Here is a 15,005-nt window from a genome sequence, read left to right on the forward strand (position 1 = left end):
TAAATATGACCATATGCAGAGCACAAGTGCATTCCTTGTTTCCTTCACTGAAACCACGTACCTTGGTTTCAAGGGCGTAAGGAGTTGTTGTCCAACAAAACAGTGGCATGTAAATACAGCGATGATCAGGAGATGATTTTAAGATTGTGAAATAATCAAAATAGCAAATAGGTATGAAGTCATCACTGGGGCATGCAATCACATTGAGTAGGTTTATGAACTTTATTAGGCTTAGTAGTTGGCAGCTGCCAGGAATGGTTCTTTTAACTAACTTAGAGATGTACTGAATATTTCCAGAAGTACTAATCGTGTAGTGGTTAAATAACTACCTTGGATTTTGAAGGTGGGATAGGAAACTATGAACAACCTAAGTCTCCTGTGATATCATCTGGAGGAGGCGTGCACATTACTTTGATAAAAAGTCTTTCTTCTTACCATGTCATTGGAAATATCTAATTAAAAAATAATCTGAATAGGTGCTTTGAACAGCACCTGCACACATTAATTACAAGTAGATGTAACAGGTATATCCAGTACCTATGGGAATTTTAACATGTTCGTGGGTACTTTTTGCAAAGTACCATTCTGTCCAGTTTCTGCTTCTTTGCTTTACTTTTATTTTCCCTGTATTACATGTTAAGTTCCCCTAAAAGGAAATACCTGGTACAGCAAAGAGTGTAGCTGTTTGCTGTGCCCTGGCTGTTGAAGGCACTGAGCTGAGCGTGTTGGAGCTGACTGGAGAGAAGGACGTTGTTATCTCCCCTGAGATACACAGCGTATGAGCATCTGGAGATGGTGGAGCCAGCAGAAAGAATTAGGGAATGTGAGTAGCTGAGTCTAGAAACTGCTGAGAGAGGGACAGAAGGTCGAGGTGATAGAGGGAAAGACGCTTTTGCAGTTGGTTCTGTGGAGTTCAATGCAATCCTGGAAGTCCTAAACGGATGATGTGCTAAGAGGAGATGGAGGAAAGAGGCTGTCCTGTGAGGATGCAAGGGGAAAACTTAATTAGAGATCCTTATTATTTCTGTTCTGGCTGAGAATAAATATGGAATTTGGAAACTGGAATTTTGATTGCAGGATCAGCAACTAAAGAGGACAACACAGAGAAGAGAGGGATAAGATGATGGAAAACGAAAGATGAAAGTTGGAATAATTTGGACTGTCTTTCCTGATTAGAATTAATCAGGAAACTGTTACAAATTTCCCAAGCTACAGAGCCCCTCTGTGCTGTTGATATTTGTATAAGGTCCTGAGTATTTTAAATCTAAATTGAAGCTTTATATCCTGAAATCCTTTAGTGCTTTTTTGGTCTTTTCTCATGTTTAAAGTATGAAATTCCTTGTGCAGTTATACTTCTCACAGAGGATATGATTGTGCTTTCATAAAATCTTAATTATTTTAGAGGGTCTTACTAGTATCAACTATAGTATTGTGTTTTTTTTCCTCTTCCTCCCAACTGTATATATTTCTAAAATCCTAATCTTCCCATGTGGAAAAGTGATTCTTTGTTTTAACTGCTAAGCAAATTTAGCGTATTCGTAATGCCATACATATTGAACAGTGTTAAACTTGACTACTTGGGATTGCTGATTTGCTCCTGGTTTGCTTTGGATATTATTATTTTTATTAAAATATGTGTCGAGGAAGGGACACAGAAAAACATAGTTAACATTTAGAGATAAGAAGTGTTTGTATCCCTCAAAGCTGATGAATTCTGTTTCCTAATTTATAGAGAATACACTGTTATTTTTACAGTGTATCAGATGGGAAAAGTACCTGCTTTATAAATCTTTCTGTACATTTGCTACCAACAGAAGGCACTGCAATTATATCATTTTTGAACTCATAGAGGGAAGATGGACATACCTTGCACCAAAGGATGTCTTACTGGGGTCCAATTTTTTGAAAAAATTCAGTTTTCACACAACAGTAAGAATCAACTGCAGGTGCAAATTAGTTCCTAAATAAATAAATTCTGAATTGAAGAATTCAAAACTTTTATAAAAGGCACAAGGAGAAGGTGAACACGTGAGCTGAGCACAGAGTACAGAGAAGAAAGTTTTTTTTACAAGGTGTTATTTATATGTCAAACAGTAGTATCAGCCAAGTAATCTTCAGCAAGAAGGTGTAGTAAGATAAATCTCATAAACGAGTTTATCCTTTTTGAAGGTCTGATCCTATATATGCTAACGAAATTTCCCCTGACTTAGGAATTCTGAACTTCTTAGCAGTTCTTACATGTATTTGGTCTCCCTAAGATGCTTAGGTGTGGTGCAATACCCTCCCTGTCTAAATCAGCATATTCTTGATTTTCGGTTTTCCTTGCTTTCCTGAGATGTTATAGATTTGAAAATAACATACATAATCTAAAAGTGAATTTCTGAGTTAAGTATCTCGTTAAGAGCCTATGAGTGCATTTAGAGATGCACCTAATTTTTCAGTGTTAATATAATATAAAACTTGTGTGTTTTTATACTAAGCAAAAGCTGCAGGAAATGATATAGGCTGGCTCCTCTACGTGCTGTTTCTGCAGTTAAGAGAACTGTAACATATCAAGTTGTTTGAGGATTTTCACTGTAGTTAACAAGGGCTCTTTATTTATTGTCTTGGGTGAAAATTCGTAAGAACGTATTAAATATTTGTATGGTATCCTCCGTTCTCTGGGGTTATGATTTTCGGTACTGCAGTAGTGAAGGCTTGAGACGATATGGTACTTCTAAGGCATGAATGACTTGCCAAGCTAAAACAAAATCTTAAAAGCAGTCTTTAGGTGACAAATTGAAATCTCTTTGAGACTGTAGCTCTGGGTTTGCACAGTTTGAAATGTTCACTTTGGAACTTCTTGGTGAAACTCCTTTTGTAACCCAAAATTCAAATTTTCTTCAAGCATTGTTCCTGTATTGAACTGAAGCTTAAAATAGCATGAATGCATAGGGTTTTACTGGCCTGCTTCTGAACATGTTGTTTATTGTATCCAGCGTCTGTTAACTGCGATGCAGAGTGGATGCTCTGGCCTTACTCCGTGCCAGCTAGACTCAGGTTTGTAGCATGCAGTCCCCATCCCTGCATGGAGGGGGCTGCTGGCAGGAGCTGTGCTCTGCAGCTGGGTCTCAGGAACTGCTGGACAAGTTACATGAGAGTTTCTGAGACTTTATCTAACATTTAGCCACAGAATTTCCATGGAAGTTTTTAGAAAGTGTTATTGCAGCCTTTAGAAAGGCTGCAATAACTATTAAAAATGATGTGTGGTGACTTAGGAAGAAGAAATAAGCAAGATGAAATAAGGTTTTGAGATACTTTGTTTCTTTTTTTTTTTTTTTAATCCTGATCTCAGTTTTGAGACTGTTGAAGACTGAAGACTTCTCTTTAAAGAGAAGTTTGGGATTGAAGGTGTCCACAAAAGTAGTCCTACCTCTTCACAGTCTGGTCACCACTTCTGGTTTTACCTTCAGAGGTATGCAGAGGCAGAATAGACCCAGGGCAACAGCATGGTTTGGCCATGTACCTGCTTTGGCCAGACCAGGTCCCAGAAAGGCTGGGTTGGTGGCTGGCACGTGTCTCTTTGGACAGCACTTCTGCTACACCTCCTCTCTTCCCTCTCTTCCCTTGCTGGGGTGAAGCCCTGGTCCTTGCCCAAGTAGCATTGCCTCTGGCCGGTGGCGAGCCAGGCCTGGTCCAGGTGTAGCTGTGTGGTTACGGCTGTATCTGACTTTGGTTTAGGATGAGAGAAGTCAAATGCAAAAGTTAGAGGAACGGGTAAGTGCTTTCAATTTAAAAATATGTTAATAGGTTGCACGATCATCTGCAGATGTAGCTGGTATGTGAATGCTCTCCAGTCCGCTGTATGTGCCTGCGGATTACCCTGTGCTCACTGAAGATTAAATGTCTCTGGGTGATGCAAATGGACTTTACTTTTCTTTTTTGAAAGACATAATAGCTATGATTTTGATGTTTATATGCCCTAAATCCAAGGAAATTCTCAATAAATGCAGTCTTTGTCATAGACTGAAGAGCCACACTTTGATGAATAAATATGGCTGCTAAAAGAATTTACTTAAGCAACAGTAATTGCTTGGTAGATGCCTTTCTTCGGTTTTACTTGAAACTGTTCATGTAAAAATGTCTATTAAAACTGAACTCTTTACAGTCCATGACTCTAATCTAGTTAAATGTAGAAGCTATTCTTAAGTGAGTGTTTTTTTTCTTTTCCAAATTGATCTAACCTTGACCAAACAAGCTGATATGTGGACGCGCAGCTAAATCATAGATTTGTTTCATTTTCATATTCTAACTCTGGTAGTTCTGTGTTCATTGTGAAGAAATTCAAAAGGAAGTAAGTCTGTTAGGAAGATAATTAGAGAAATGAATCAGAGTGACTCAAAAAGCACGTAGGTGTTAGGGTGACAGCTAGTTTTGGTTCATATAAATACCTATTTTGATAAACAGACAAACGAGAAAATAGAAAAGTTTTTAAAGAAATTAAAAACAAACACAATTTCCATTGAACTGCCTTGCGAAAGAAAGGAAGGGAAATAGGCTGGAATATGTCAAAAAGCAATCTCCATTACAATGAGTTCTTGTTTTCAGCATTGTTAGCGTTGTTGGGTTTTTGTGCAATTCCCCATATGTGTCAACAGCAGGATATTCTGCGTATTGGCAATTCTTATAAGTATGCTATGTCAGTGTACAATTCAGTTTTTGCTTTTTCACTTGAAAACATTTCCAGTATATTCTCTAACTTTTTCACTTTTTCTCATAAGGTACCAAATTTTGGGTTTGAATTGTGTATTTTCTGTTAAAAGGTGATGATGTTCTTATGTCTTCATAACATTGAGTTTGGAATGATTTATGCATGAGATGTTTCAGTATGCATTTTCTTGAACTTGAAATATGAAATGTTCTTGCATTTTAACTGACGCATTTTTACGAAAAGGTCTCTGTGTCTTTATTACTCATTTCTCGAGGAATTATATACTAGCAATTAAAAACAGTGCTTTTAAAATGTTGCTGAGTGTTTATGTCAAGGTAATCCCTCTTATATATGTTTGTAACAAAGTTATAAGATCATACTTGTTATCTTAAAGTGCTATACTTGAGAACCGCGGGGAAAAAAATGAAAAGGCAGAATTTGAATGTTTAATTTGTTTGAAAATTTAAAATGTTCAGGCGTTGTAATTTCTGGCCTGTGCTAGCTCAGACAAAACTGCAGTAATTTTATTTTAAGCTCAGTGTATTTCATCTGCTGCCACTTCGAGATAAAATGCTTAAAGTCCTTTTTGTGGATATATAGTATACTGAAAATATTTACCATCCTAAAGTGTCAATGTACATGTTAATCAGAAAAGATTGGGAAATATTTTACTAAAACCTGCCACTTGAATATGCAATTTTGCCTATACAGTTCTGTGTATGAATTTGACCCAGCTAAAACTAATCCTGAAGGTAGGCCCATTCCTGCTTGCAAAAGTGCTCTTGTGGTCTTGGGCCAAGGGGAAGTGGGAGCCGCGAAGAATTTATTTGCCACTTCAGAGAGTCCAAGCCAGTTTTTAATTTGTATTTGTTTCCAGGCCAAAGATCACATGGGTGTTGCTCCTCTAGCACTTACAGTGCAAAGCCATTTGCCATTAACTGGACCTTGGTTGAAAAATATTGCGTATTTAATAAGAATCACAAAGGCGACCACATCCTTATTACACTGTGGTATAACAGGAAGATAATGGGCTCCGAGGGAGATTAGTGAGATTTTTGAGTCGCAAAAGCATTAAGTCAGTTTAAATCTGTAAGTAAGCCGCTCAAACCTGCTAATACAATAATCTTGAACTCAGCGCACAACCGTTGCTGACATGAATTAAGACATCTATGTGGGCACCTCATACTTGGCTCTTTTGCAGACTCAGGTAGTGGTAGCAGTCCTCTAAGTCGTCTTCACGATGAAATACGAAGAAGGAAAGTTTAAAAAAAAAAAAAAAAAAAAAAGTTACTGAAGTGTGCACAGTAACAGTCAGTGGCAGGTGTCTGGTTTTACCTGTTTCACCAATAGCAGGACTATCAATTTGAGCTGGCCATGGCTGTCCATTTCGTCTGCCGTAGAGCTGTCCATGGCAATTTGGCCTCCTGAGCCTGATTTGATGTTCCTTCTGCTTCCATCCACCTTTCGAAGGACTGCAAAAGCCTCATGTGCTGGTGTTTATAAATCCTAGTTTGACTAGTCCCATGCTTTTCTGCACTTGTTTTGTTCCAGGTTAGTGCAAGTAAAACCCCAAGTGAAAAGCACTGTCATGGTCTGTTTAGCTGGTGTTAGAGACCTTCTAGTGCAGGAGTGGCATGTCTTTTAGAAATTCATTTGACAGTTATTTACTTCAATGGTTTTGGAAATGACGATGTTCTTTGTTTGTTTTGTTTTTTTTCTCATTCTTTTTGAACCCCTGTTTTATATGTGTGTGTTTTTTTTTCCTCTGCCTAGACCTGGTTAACCATTTCTGTGAACAGGTCCTCAATTTTTTACTTTGTCCCTACTTTCCTGTCGTAGCCCCATCTTCCCCTGGTGTCGACTCCGTACCCTTACAGCGCACAGGCAGTCAACACGGCACACAGAACGCAACCGCGACCTTCCAGAGGGCCAGCTATGCTGCAGGCCCAGCCTCCAATTACGCAGACCCCTACCGACAGCTGCAGTATTGTCCTTCTGTTGAATCACCATACAGCAAATCTGGGCCAGCCATCCCACCTGAGGGGACCTTGGCTAGGTCACCTTCCATTGATAGCATTCAGAAAGATCCCAGGTGGGTGAAACCTTAATTGTCTACTATTTCTTGTTTGTGCAGAGGTTTGAAATTGCAGTTTGCTTTGTGTGTTTCCGCTACTGAATATCACCACCAAAAATACAACAACAAAAAATGCCACAACCCGAAACCTGATTGTAAGTATAAAATTTTGTTTCTATAACAATTTTGTTCTAATGCTTTGCCTTGGAAGGCTCTCATGAGCTCTTCTTTGAAACGAAGTGATAGGTGTTGTCTTGGATATGTATATTTACCCTGCTTTCAAGTACTGGCGCTTCTCAAAGTCTTCTGAGAAATGATTTTTTTTCTGAAAATGGAAGGAGTGGTATGACTGTTTTGACTAACCATTTTGGATTGAACTTTCAAGTCACTCCTTGGGCAGGAGTTGTTACGGGTGTTGGTTTTTCTGCAGTGAATATTCACAAAAGCTGCTTAAAAGGATATTCTGGTATTAGATGATGAGACTGAGTGATGTGAAACAGCCTGTGGTGTCAGGTTTGTGCTTCACCCTGTGTCTTGTGCAAGCTTCTAATGCTGGTATGAGGTAGCAGAATGTATGTGCATGTCCATCGAGATATGTTCATATGCCTAGGGAAGGTGCAAGGAGAAACTTTATAGCCATGCATATGCCAAGCAGGCACACAGGTGGACAGATTATAGAGAGGGTTTTCTGGCGAATGCTTTGAATTCCATGGTAACGATAATAGAAATGCTGACTACAATCCTTGATGCACTTCGTGATTTTCTTTAATTTTCTGATGGAAAAGAGAACAGGTATTTTTGGTAACTTAAGTTTAAGCCCATCATAAATGTTAATTTATACAAGTTTTGGTTTGGTTTTTTTTTCCACTGTGGCAGATGGTGTGAAGTATTTATTTATTGTTACATGTAATACATGATAAGAGAACCCAAAAATTTGCTCCCAGCAAAAATGGTAGAGGTGTTTAACAATTTGCAAAGGCTTCTCTTGCTGCATTAAAAACCCAATATCCACAACCTGATCTCTCTACACGATTAACATCATAGAAGTTCTCTCTCCCTCTCCCAAAACCCCAGAGTAGATAAATATTAAGGCACGTCAAAAGTATCACAGCTCATGACCACTACAGCTACTACAGAGTTTTACTTTTTGAGAAAACTTCCATCTTCAATGTTTTTCGTTAGCTTTTGATATTCCTCCAGAAATTTGAAAAAATATGAACTCAATTCCTACCCTTTTTCCCCTTGCCCCAGAACAAGCATTGGTAACCAGAGAGAAATGGTCTGTTTCTGAAACCTTGATGTTCCGACACGTTTGTGTTCCAGAATATAAAAGCTCATGAAAGAAAAAAAGCTTTGCTTTGTAAATGTCTTATTTTCAAACTTAAAGAAAATTGCTTTAGGAGTGCACTAAACCAGAGGAAAAATGACAGTAATCCATATGAAATGTTCTTAGGAAATGCATGATGTTACTGAAGGCACTATTCCAAATAGACAAGAAAGACATATTTGCAGTATCTCTACAGGTGCTAGATATTATGTCTATTTAAAATAAAAGGTCACCTCTGTTTAGTTGCTCTGCAATCACTTTGAAACTGATAGTCAGTTACTGCCTATGAAATGTGCTTGTAAAAGAAGGTTTTCTCCTGCGGATTTTTCATTTGGCAGTTTTTTCATTTTCTTGTATTGTGATCATTTGTGCGTTCATGAGTATTGATTTCTTTAGGTAAAGTAGCAGCAAGTAGACATCCAGGTATAAGCTGAATTTGATAAAATCTTGGAGTCATTAAATACCCTTTTGTTATGATCACAAATGAATTGGGATTTTTCACAAAATCATTTCTGCAGAAGAGGTTTGTGTTATACTTAGTCTATGGATGAATGAGACTGTGCATGGTATCCATCACTTAATTTTGCTGCCCTTACTTGTAGATGCAGAATAATTCTTATAAAGCAATGTCAAGAATATTAGTGGTTATGTTGTGGCTTAGTACCCAGAAGCTATAGTCCACCTAGGCAGGCTGCTTTGTGAAACTTCTTGAGGAGTATAGCAGTTGCTGATAGTTCAAAGACTGGAAAGATTGTGAAAAATTAGAAAGAGCATGCAGAAAAGAAATAAAAGTGGTCAGGAGACTGTTAATGTTGATTTCTATGGATAAAGTACAAAATCTTGGATAAATTACAAGCATGGAAAAGAGGGGACAGATGACTGCAGATGCTTGAAAAAAATTTAAGGACAGAACTTTATATAGTAGCACATAGGAAATACAATTATAGGTAGTGGTTTTAATTAGGAGAATGAGAATATGTCTCATATAAGAACAACTTTCAGTAGCTGTGTCAAGTTTCATTGTATTGTTCAAAGGGTTATCGTTTATATCTTAGGCAGAAAGAAACAAGAAACATGTTGGCCAGTAGCTGGACTTGAGAAAATGATAAATCTTGAGCGTCTTTACAGAGCTGTTGCTGCTTTTGTGGTTGGTCGGTTGGTTTGTCTGTTTTAAAAAGATCTTGCATAGTTGTTGAGGAGAGTGGCAAGCATAATTTTCAGACACTAAGCCTACATGTCCAAACAAGGGTTCACTGGCGGCAGAGAAAACTGCAAGACAAAAGCATATTAATTGCAGACTTTTGAACAGCATTTGCTTTATGTCAGTCAGTTCAGGATAAAAAATAGATGCCCAGAAGAGAATATACTTATCTTAATAAGCAATTATGGTTTCTAAAACTGAACATTATTTTCTAGACTTCAGTTCAGCTGGGATTTCCATCTGAAGTCCAAGAAAAATGGTTGGCAGGCACTGAAGTAATTGACAATTTTTTCCATTGTTTTCACTGTGTAGTTTGGATTACTAATACTGTCGTTTTACATACATGTTCTGAGCTGACGTTTGGCGAATGAAATTTTAGCTCAACATCTGTTCTCCATCATCCAACTGTCATAAAATGCAGTGTAATATTCATTAACTTAAAGTTTAGGAAAAAAAATATTTCCAAAATGTATCAGAATACTTATTATCAGGTTTGTGGTAGTGGATAATTTTTAACTTAGACTTAGATGGTATGAACTGACGTAGTGAAGACAGTGAGGACTACATGCATCTATACTGGCAGAGAGTCTGATGATTTGCGTTATTTAGAAAGGAAATGAGCCCCCTTTTCTTACCACCTGCCAGAAATAAAACTTGTGTGTATGGAAAAATAGACGTCAAATATCAAAGACAATTTACAGGTTGATTCTTCAGAGCATCCTTATATACTTCAGGTCAAAAAAGGAACAGAAATATGCAGTAGAGATGTGATATAAACTGTTTCATGCCATAATTTGCTACATGAAAATGTGGCATAGAAAGGGGGTGAGAGCATAACAATGATTTATTTTCTAACTGTTGTCTTGCTTTTGTTTCTTATTAAACTGTGAACGAGAGAAGTTGTATTTTAAAGTATTGGAAATATATGCTCGCTGTATTTTCTACCCTACTTTTGTTTAAGAAGGATCAATCTGTCCCTAAGCACCAATAAATTATTTAAGGTCTGTCCATCCCTAGAATTTAGGTCAGCTGGGGAGCCCTAAAAATGTAAATGTTAGTATGCAATTGTCAGTCTGTGTACCTTCCAATTTCTACTCCAAAATATGTGTAAATTAAAATTACTTAATTTTTGAGTTTTTGAATTACTACAAAACCATGCATATGTATCATTCCTGATGAATCATACCAGCTGCATAAGAGGTGAAAAATACATAATTTTCGTATCTTTCAGCTGAGTATATACCAATGACATTTTGTAGTAGCAGTAGTTTTGGTTTTGAACTCTGTGTCTGTTTTGATGGGCTGAGTTGACATGTCTTTCACTGTTTTGTGACTCTTCTTTTATTCTTACCTGATTTTATTTACACTCATATATACACAAATATTTTTTCCCCTCAGAATGGCAAGATGCTGAGTTAGAAGAATTTTGTGAAAAATGCTCTGTGAAGGCTATCAAAATGAATTTCAGTGTTCAGATGTCCATTTGCATTACATTAATCTACACTTAACAATATTGCTTCAAGGGATCCCCTTTCCCAGGATATGTATCCCTTAGAACTTTTTCTTTGGGAGAAATGGTCTCATTTGGTGAACACAGCTGCAAAGTGCAGACTGCAACAATGATTGCACTTTTTGTTTTTAGGGAAAAAGAAAGGAAAACTAATACCAACAGTAGCATTGAAATCATGTTGCAACTGCGGAAGAAAAAAAAAAGTTAAATCCAACTTTCTCTCAGCAGTTCTTGCTTTAGAACTGTCTGGGCATAGGTCAACAAAGTGACGGAGCTTTCCAGGTACTGCATGATTGAGCTGTAATACCCAGAGACGTTTCTGCTTCATTCCGTGCATTCAGAGCCCACATCCCATTTCGTTACCTCTGCTCGCTGTAATTTTCCTCCTAAGCAGAAAATGGAGGTGCTGGCTGCCTATTTTCTAAACTTTAAGATTGGCTTTCTTTCCACTTATGAAAGGAAATAAATTAGATCAGAACATTCTGTATGGACTGTAAATTTCAAAACTTATCTTGTTGGTATATTTTTCTTTTTCCATTTTCTTTTTTCCAAAAAATGTGCTGTGTTTCCAAAATGCAAGCTAGAAAGCTTTCTTTTCTGTAGGAGTTGTGACAGAGGTAAAATAAACTCTAGTTAACTTCTGTGTTCCAGTAAAAGTGCCTGTGAGATCAGCACACGCAGTTTGGAACATGGCCTGTTAAAGGGTAAATGTTTCTGCAGGAGTCTTTACCATATATTTAATCTTGCTTTGTTCCAAGGATTGTCTCAGTGTTAATGGTGTTAGTCTGCTGTAAATCTGAATAACAGCCAGGCATTAGAACAGTGTGACAAGGTAAGAAAGTAAGTGTAAACCTGCATGTGTGGGAGCTTGGGCATTTTTGTGAGAGTGTGTCTGGTAGCTCCTTCAGGAAGGGTTGTCACACACGGAAAGAAACTTGGGCAGAGGGAGAAGGGCTTGCTATGATCATCGTCCCTGGGGGTGTTCAAGGAAAGGTTGGACGTGGTGCTTAGGGACATGGTTTACTGGGTGATATTGGTGGTAGGGGGATGGTTGGACCAGATGGTCTTGAAGGTCTCTTCCAACGTTAATGATTCTGTGATCACAGAATAGCCAGTGGTGACAGTGTCTAGCCCTGCCGTGTTCAGTGCTGAGATGTGCACTTGGGCTTTCAGAGTCCAACATACTGTTGGTGGGTGTCTGTCCTTCCTGGTGGAATGCAGCTTGCAGTAGTTATTTATCCCAGCAAGGACCGGTCTACCCCATCCCAGGCTAAAGCCTTTACCACCAACTATCACATCAATATCTCTGATACTGAATTAATTACATTAAAACAGTTTGGGCAGATAGAGTGTGTGTGTCTGTGTTGGGGGGTGGGGTAGAGCTGGGGTACCAGAGCATCTCTCTCAAACCCAAGAGGTAGAAGACTGAAGTTGTATTCCTGGTGAGAATGAGACAAAGCATGGCTTGCAGATGTACTCCCATTCTATATATGCAAGAGGCAAGTCTCCTTTTCACTCAATAGTTTTCAAAGGTCTCTCTTACTCTCCTCTGAAATGAGGAGTAAAGTGGACGGGAAAGTTCTCCGAAGATGGTGGTAGTGGGGAAGCCATGGGAAACATTTCTTCTGGATCTGAGCATGTGTATGTTTGGCAACATAGGCTTAGTTCCAGAAATTTAATGCTTCAGCTTCTGTGGTCCTGCTAACACCCTGCGAAGAATTTTGTACAGCAAATTTGTAAGGACCAAGACTTGTATTGGCAGAACCGAGCAGATGCTTTTTGAGAGCGACTGTTTTGTAACGCTGTGGTTAAGTATGTCTTTCCTTCAGAAAAGAACATCTGGTTAATTTTCCCTATGTGAAAATGGTACAGTCTCTCAGGATTTCATGTATATTCCTCTGAGTAAGAAAAAATGGCCTTAATGAGAAAATAAAATCAATGTCTAAACAGGACAAAAATACACACAATTCAAGACTAGCAAGTCCAGAGCAAATTGCAGTTCTTCATACAGATCTTTTCTATATAAATGGCATGAATTTTTAATTAGCCTGCAAAATCGCTTTGAGAAAAGGTGGAAGAGCTGAAAACTAACCAGAGATCTCTTTCCCCTTTTAGCTTTTAGTAAATAAGGATGAAACCTGCTTATTTAAAATGGTTGACGTGGGGTTCACTGATTATTTTATAGTCTGTTAACTTAGAATTTCAGTAGACTGATTTGGCTGGAAACCTTGGCTGGAAAAGACTTGCATTAAGAATATTTAGTTCCGAGTCAGGCATGGCACAATTAACAAGGTGCTAAGTGATCCAATGTGGGTCAACTTACGGTGGAGGAGTAGCACCCAGAACTTGTAAAAACATTCCTGTATATGCCAACAGTTTGTCTCTTTCCACTGCTTACATCAGGGTAGTTTCAAAATGACTGGGGAATCACTGGACAGAGGTGGAGTCATTCCCCAGTTCACAATATGTGATTTGGTGTGCGTAGAAGCATCATCTGTAGCTTTTTTTGTGTGTGTGTTTTTTTTAATTGGATTTGGCCCATACTTTTTAGCAATCTCCTTTCTCTCGGATCCATAGGAGAGGGGAAAAAAAAATGATTAAAAAAAAGTGTACTCTACAAAAGTAGAGCGTACTCTACAAAAATAAAGTGTCTGTGCTTTTAGCCCATAAAGCACTACTATTCACTTACTATTCTATATGACTAGTACCAATTATTGACTGTGCAGGAGGCTACTCCATTTTGTTGCCATCCTATCATCCTGTTGTTTAAAATGAAATCTGATCTCATCACTAGCAAACCTGCTCTACTGTAATCACAGAACATCACAATTTATGTATCATAGTAACGTGGATATTGCTGATCCATGTAGTTTGAGTAATGAGTGTGTCCTGAAGTGCTTAGAGTTCCTAACCATCATCAGAGAAGAGGTTATATGTAGCCATTTTATTTGGTAGGGTACTTACGTGCTATACAAGGTATAATTTTGAGATAGAGATGATGTCTTAGTTCTTGTTTGATTTGGAAGTTTAGCTCTTACAATCTTCAACCTCCAACAGAAAGTAATTTGTTTACTTTGTGCCAGAGGGATAGAAGTGAAAGACTACTTATGTACTTGTCAGTGATACAGGGCATTCAGGAGAGCAGTGGCTGGAGTTCCTTGTAGTCGATAAGTTTGGAAAAAAACAAAGACAAAATAAAGACCAGCGTCACCTCCTTTTGAGCCATTTTTTTCCCCGCAATATGTCTGCTAGTTGACGAGCAGCCTTTCAAGAACAAATACCTTTCCCAGTTTCTTTCCTAATCTGTCATGTGTTTTAATATCTTAATTCATACAGACAGAAGCAGGTGGACAGTGTACCTCATCCTCATACTGCTCATAGTCCATTTTTGGCTCTTGAATCGCATCACAGCTTCTAACGGTGAATCTATGTCTCAGTGCAGTTTCTGCCTTTGTTTGCCACGCATTTTGCTCAGTATCCTGTGGCTCATTTGCAAACTTTGACAGATGCAAAATCTGTGTGGTGCCTTTCTGTGATGACAGACTGTAACAGCCAGAAAATGTTGCAAGTACATTTTCCAACCAGACGTTAAAAGCATGGGGAAGAGCCATGCTTTCAGGTTTTACTGGGCTCATGTAAACTGTTACAATCTCCTGGCAAGAATAAACCACATAAGCTTCTCAGTAGTAGCTCTTGGACATCTCATCAGCCAAATGGATAATAATGATCTTCTTTACAGGGATGTTCAGAGTAAGTTAAATTTGTAAGGTGCTTTGAAGTTCAAAGGGTAATCTTGATCTTTCTTTGATGGGAAATGCGATGGGAGGGAGGGAAATACATTAGGTGGAGAAGATAAATGGGAAAAAATTTCAAGAAGCTTGCTAAAATCAGGACACGTTCTGAAATTTTCTCAAAAAAAAAAAAACCCACAACTGAAAATCATCTTCTGACATTGACACAAATTGCTGTGCAGGGGTTGTTAGTTTCTGAAGCTAGACCTCAGTGTGATGTCGTACAGCTATTATATAAGCAGGAAGCAAAAGTCAACTAATTTTGTAGCAGTTGTACAAAATAGAGAAATTCTTCACTCTCTATGATGTAAGAGAATACAACCAAAACGTTTGCTCATTTCTAGTGTAGAGGTTAGCTAAAAATGATGTATGGAAAGAATGATCAGGAACATCTCTTGGTCTCTGGTAAAAT

The 15,005-nt window shown here is 38.1% G+C and overlaps 1 protein-coding gene across 12 annotated transcripts in view; it reads left to right on the plus strand.

Moving 5' to 3' along the window:
• CTNND2 (catenin delta 2) overlaps positions 1-15,005 on the plus strand; it is a 648,554-nt gene that overhangs the window by 403,698 nt on the left and 229,851 nt on the right. For all 12 annotated transcript variants that reach the window (XR_010829527.1, XM_066992559.1, XM_066992566.1 and 9 more), the window contains one exon: positions 6,530-6,782. Coding sequence is in view for 11 of the 12 variants with exons in the window: in XM_066992559.1 (XP_066848660.1) it covers positions 6,530-6,782 (253 nt within the window). In the remaining variant the exon portion in view is untranslated. The remainder of the gene's footprint in view (positions 1-6,529; positions 6,783-15,005) is intronic.

Source organism: Anser cygnoides, chromosome 2 (genome assembly GCF_040182565.1).
Source record: "Anser cygnoides isolate HZ-2024a breed goose chromosome 2, Taihu_goose_T2T_genome, whole genome shotgun sequence".
Classification (NCBI taxonomy): Eukaryota; Metazoa; Chordata; class Aves; order Anseriformes; family Anatidae; genus Anser; species Anser cygnoides.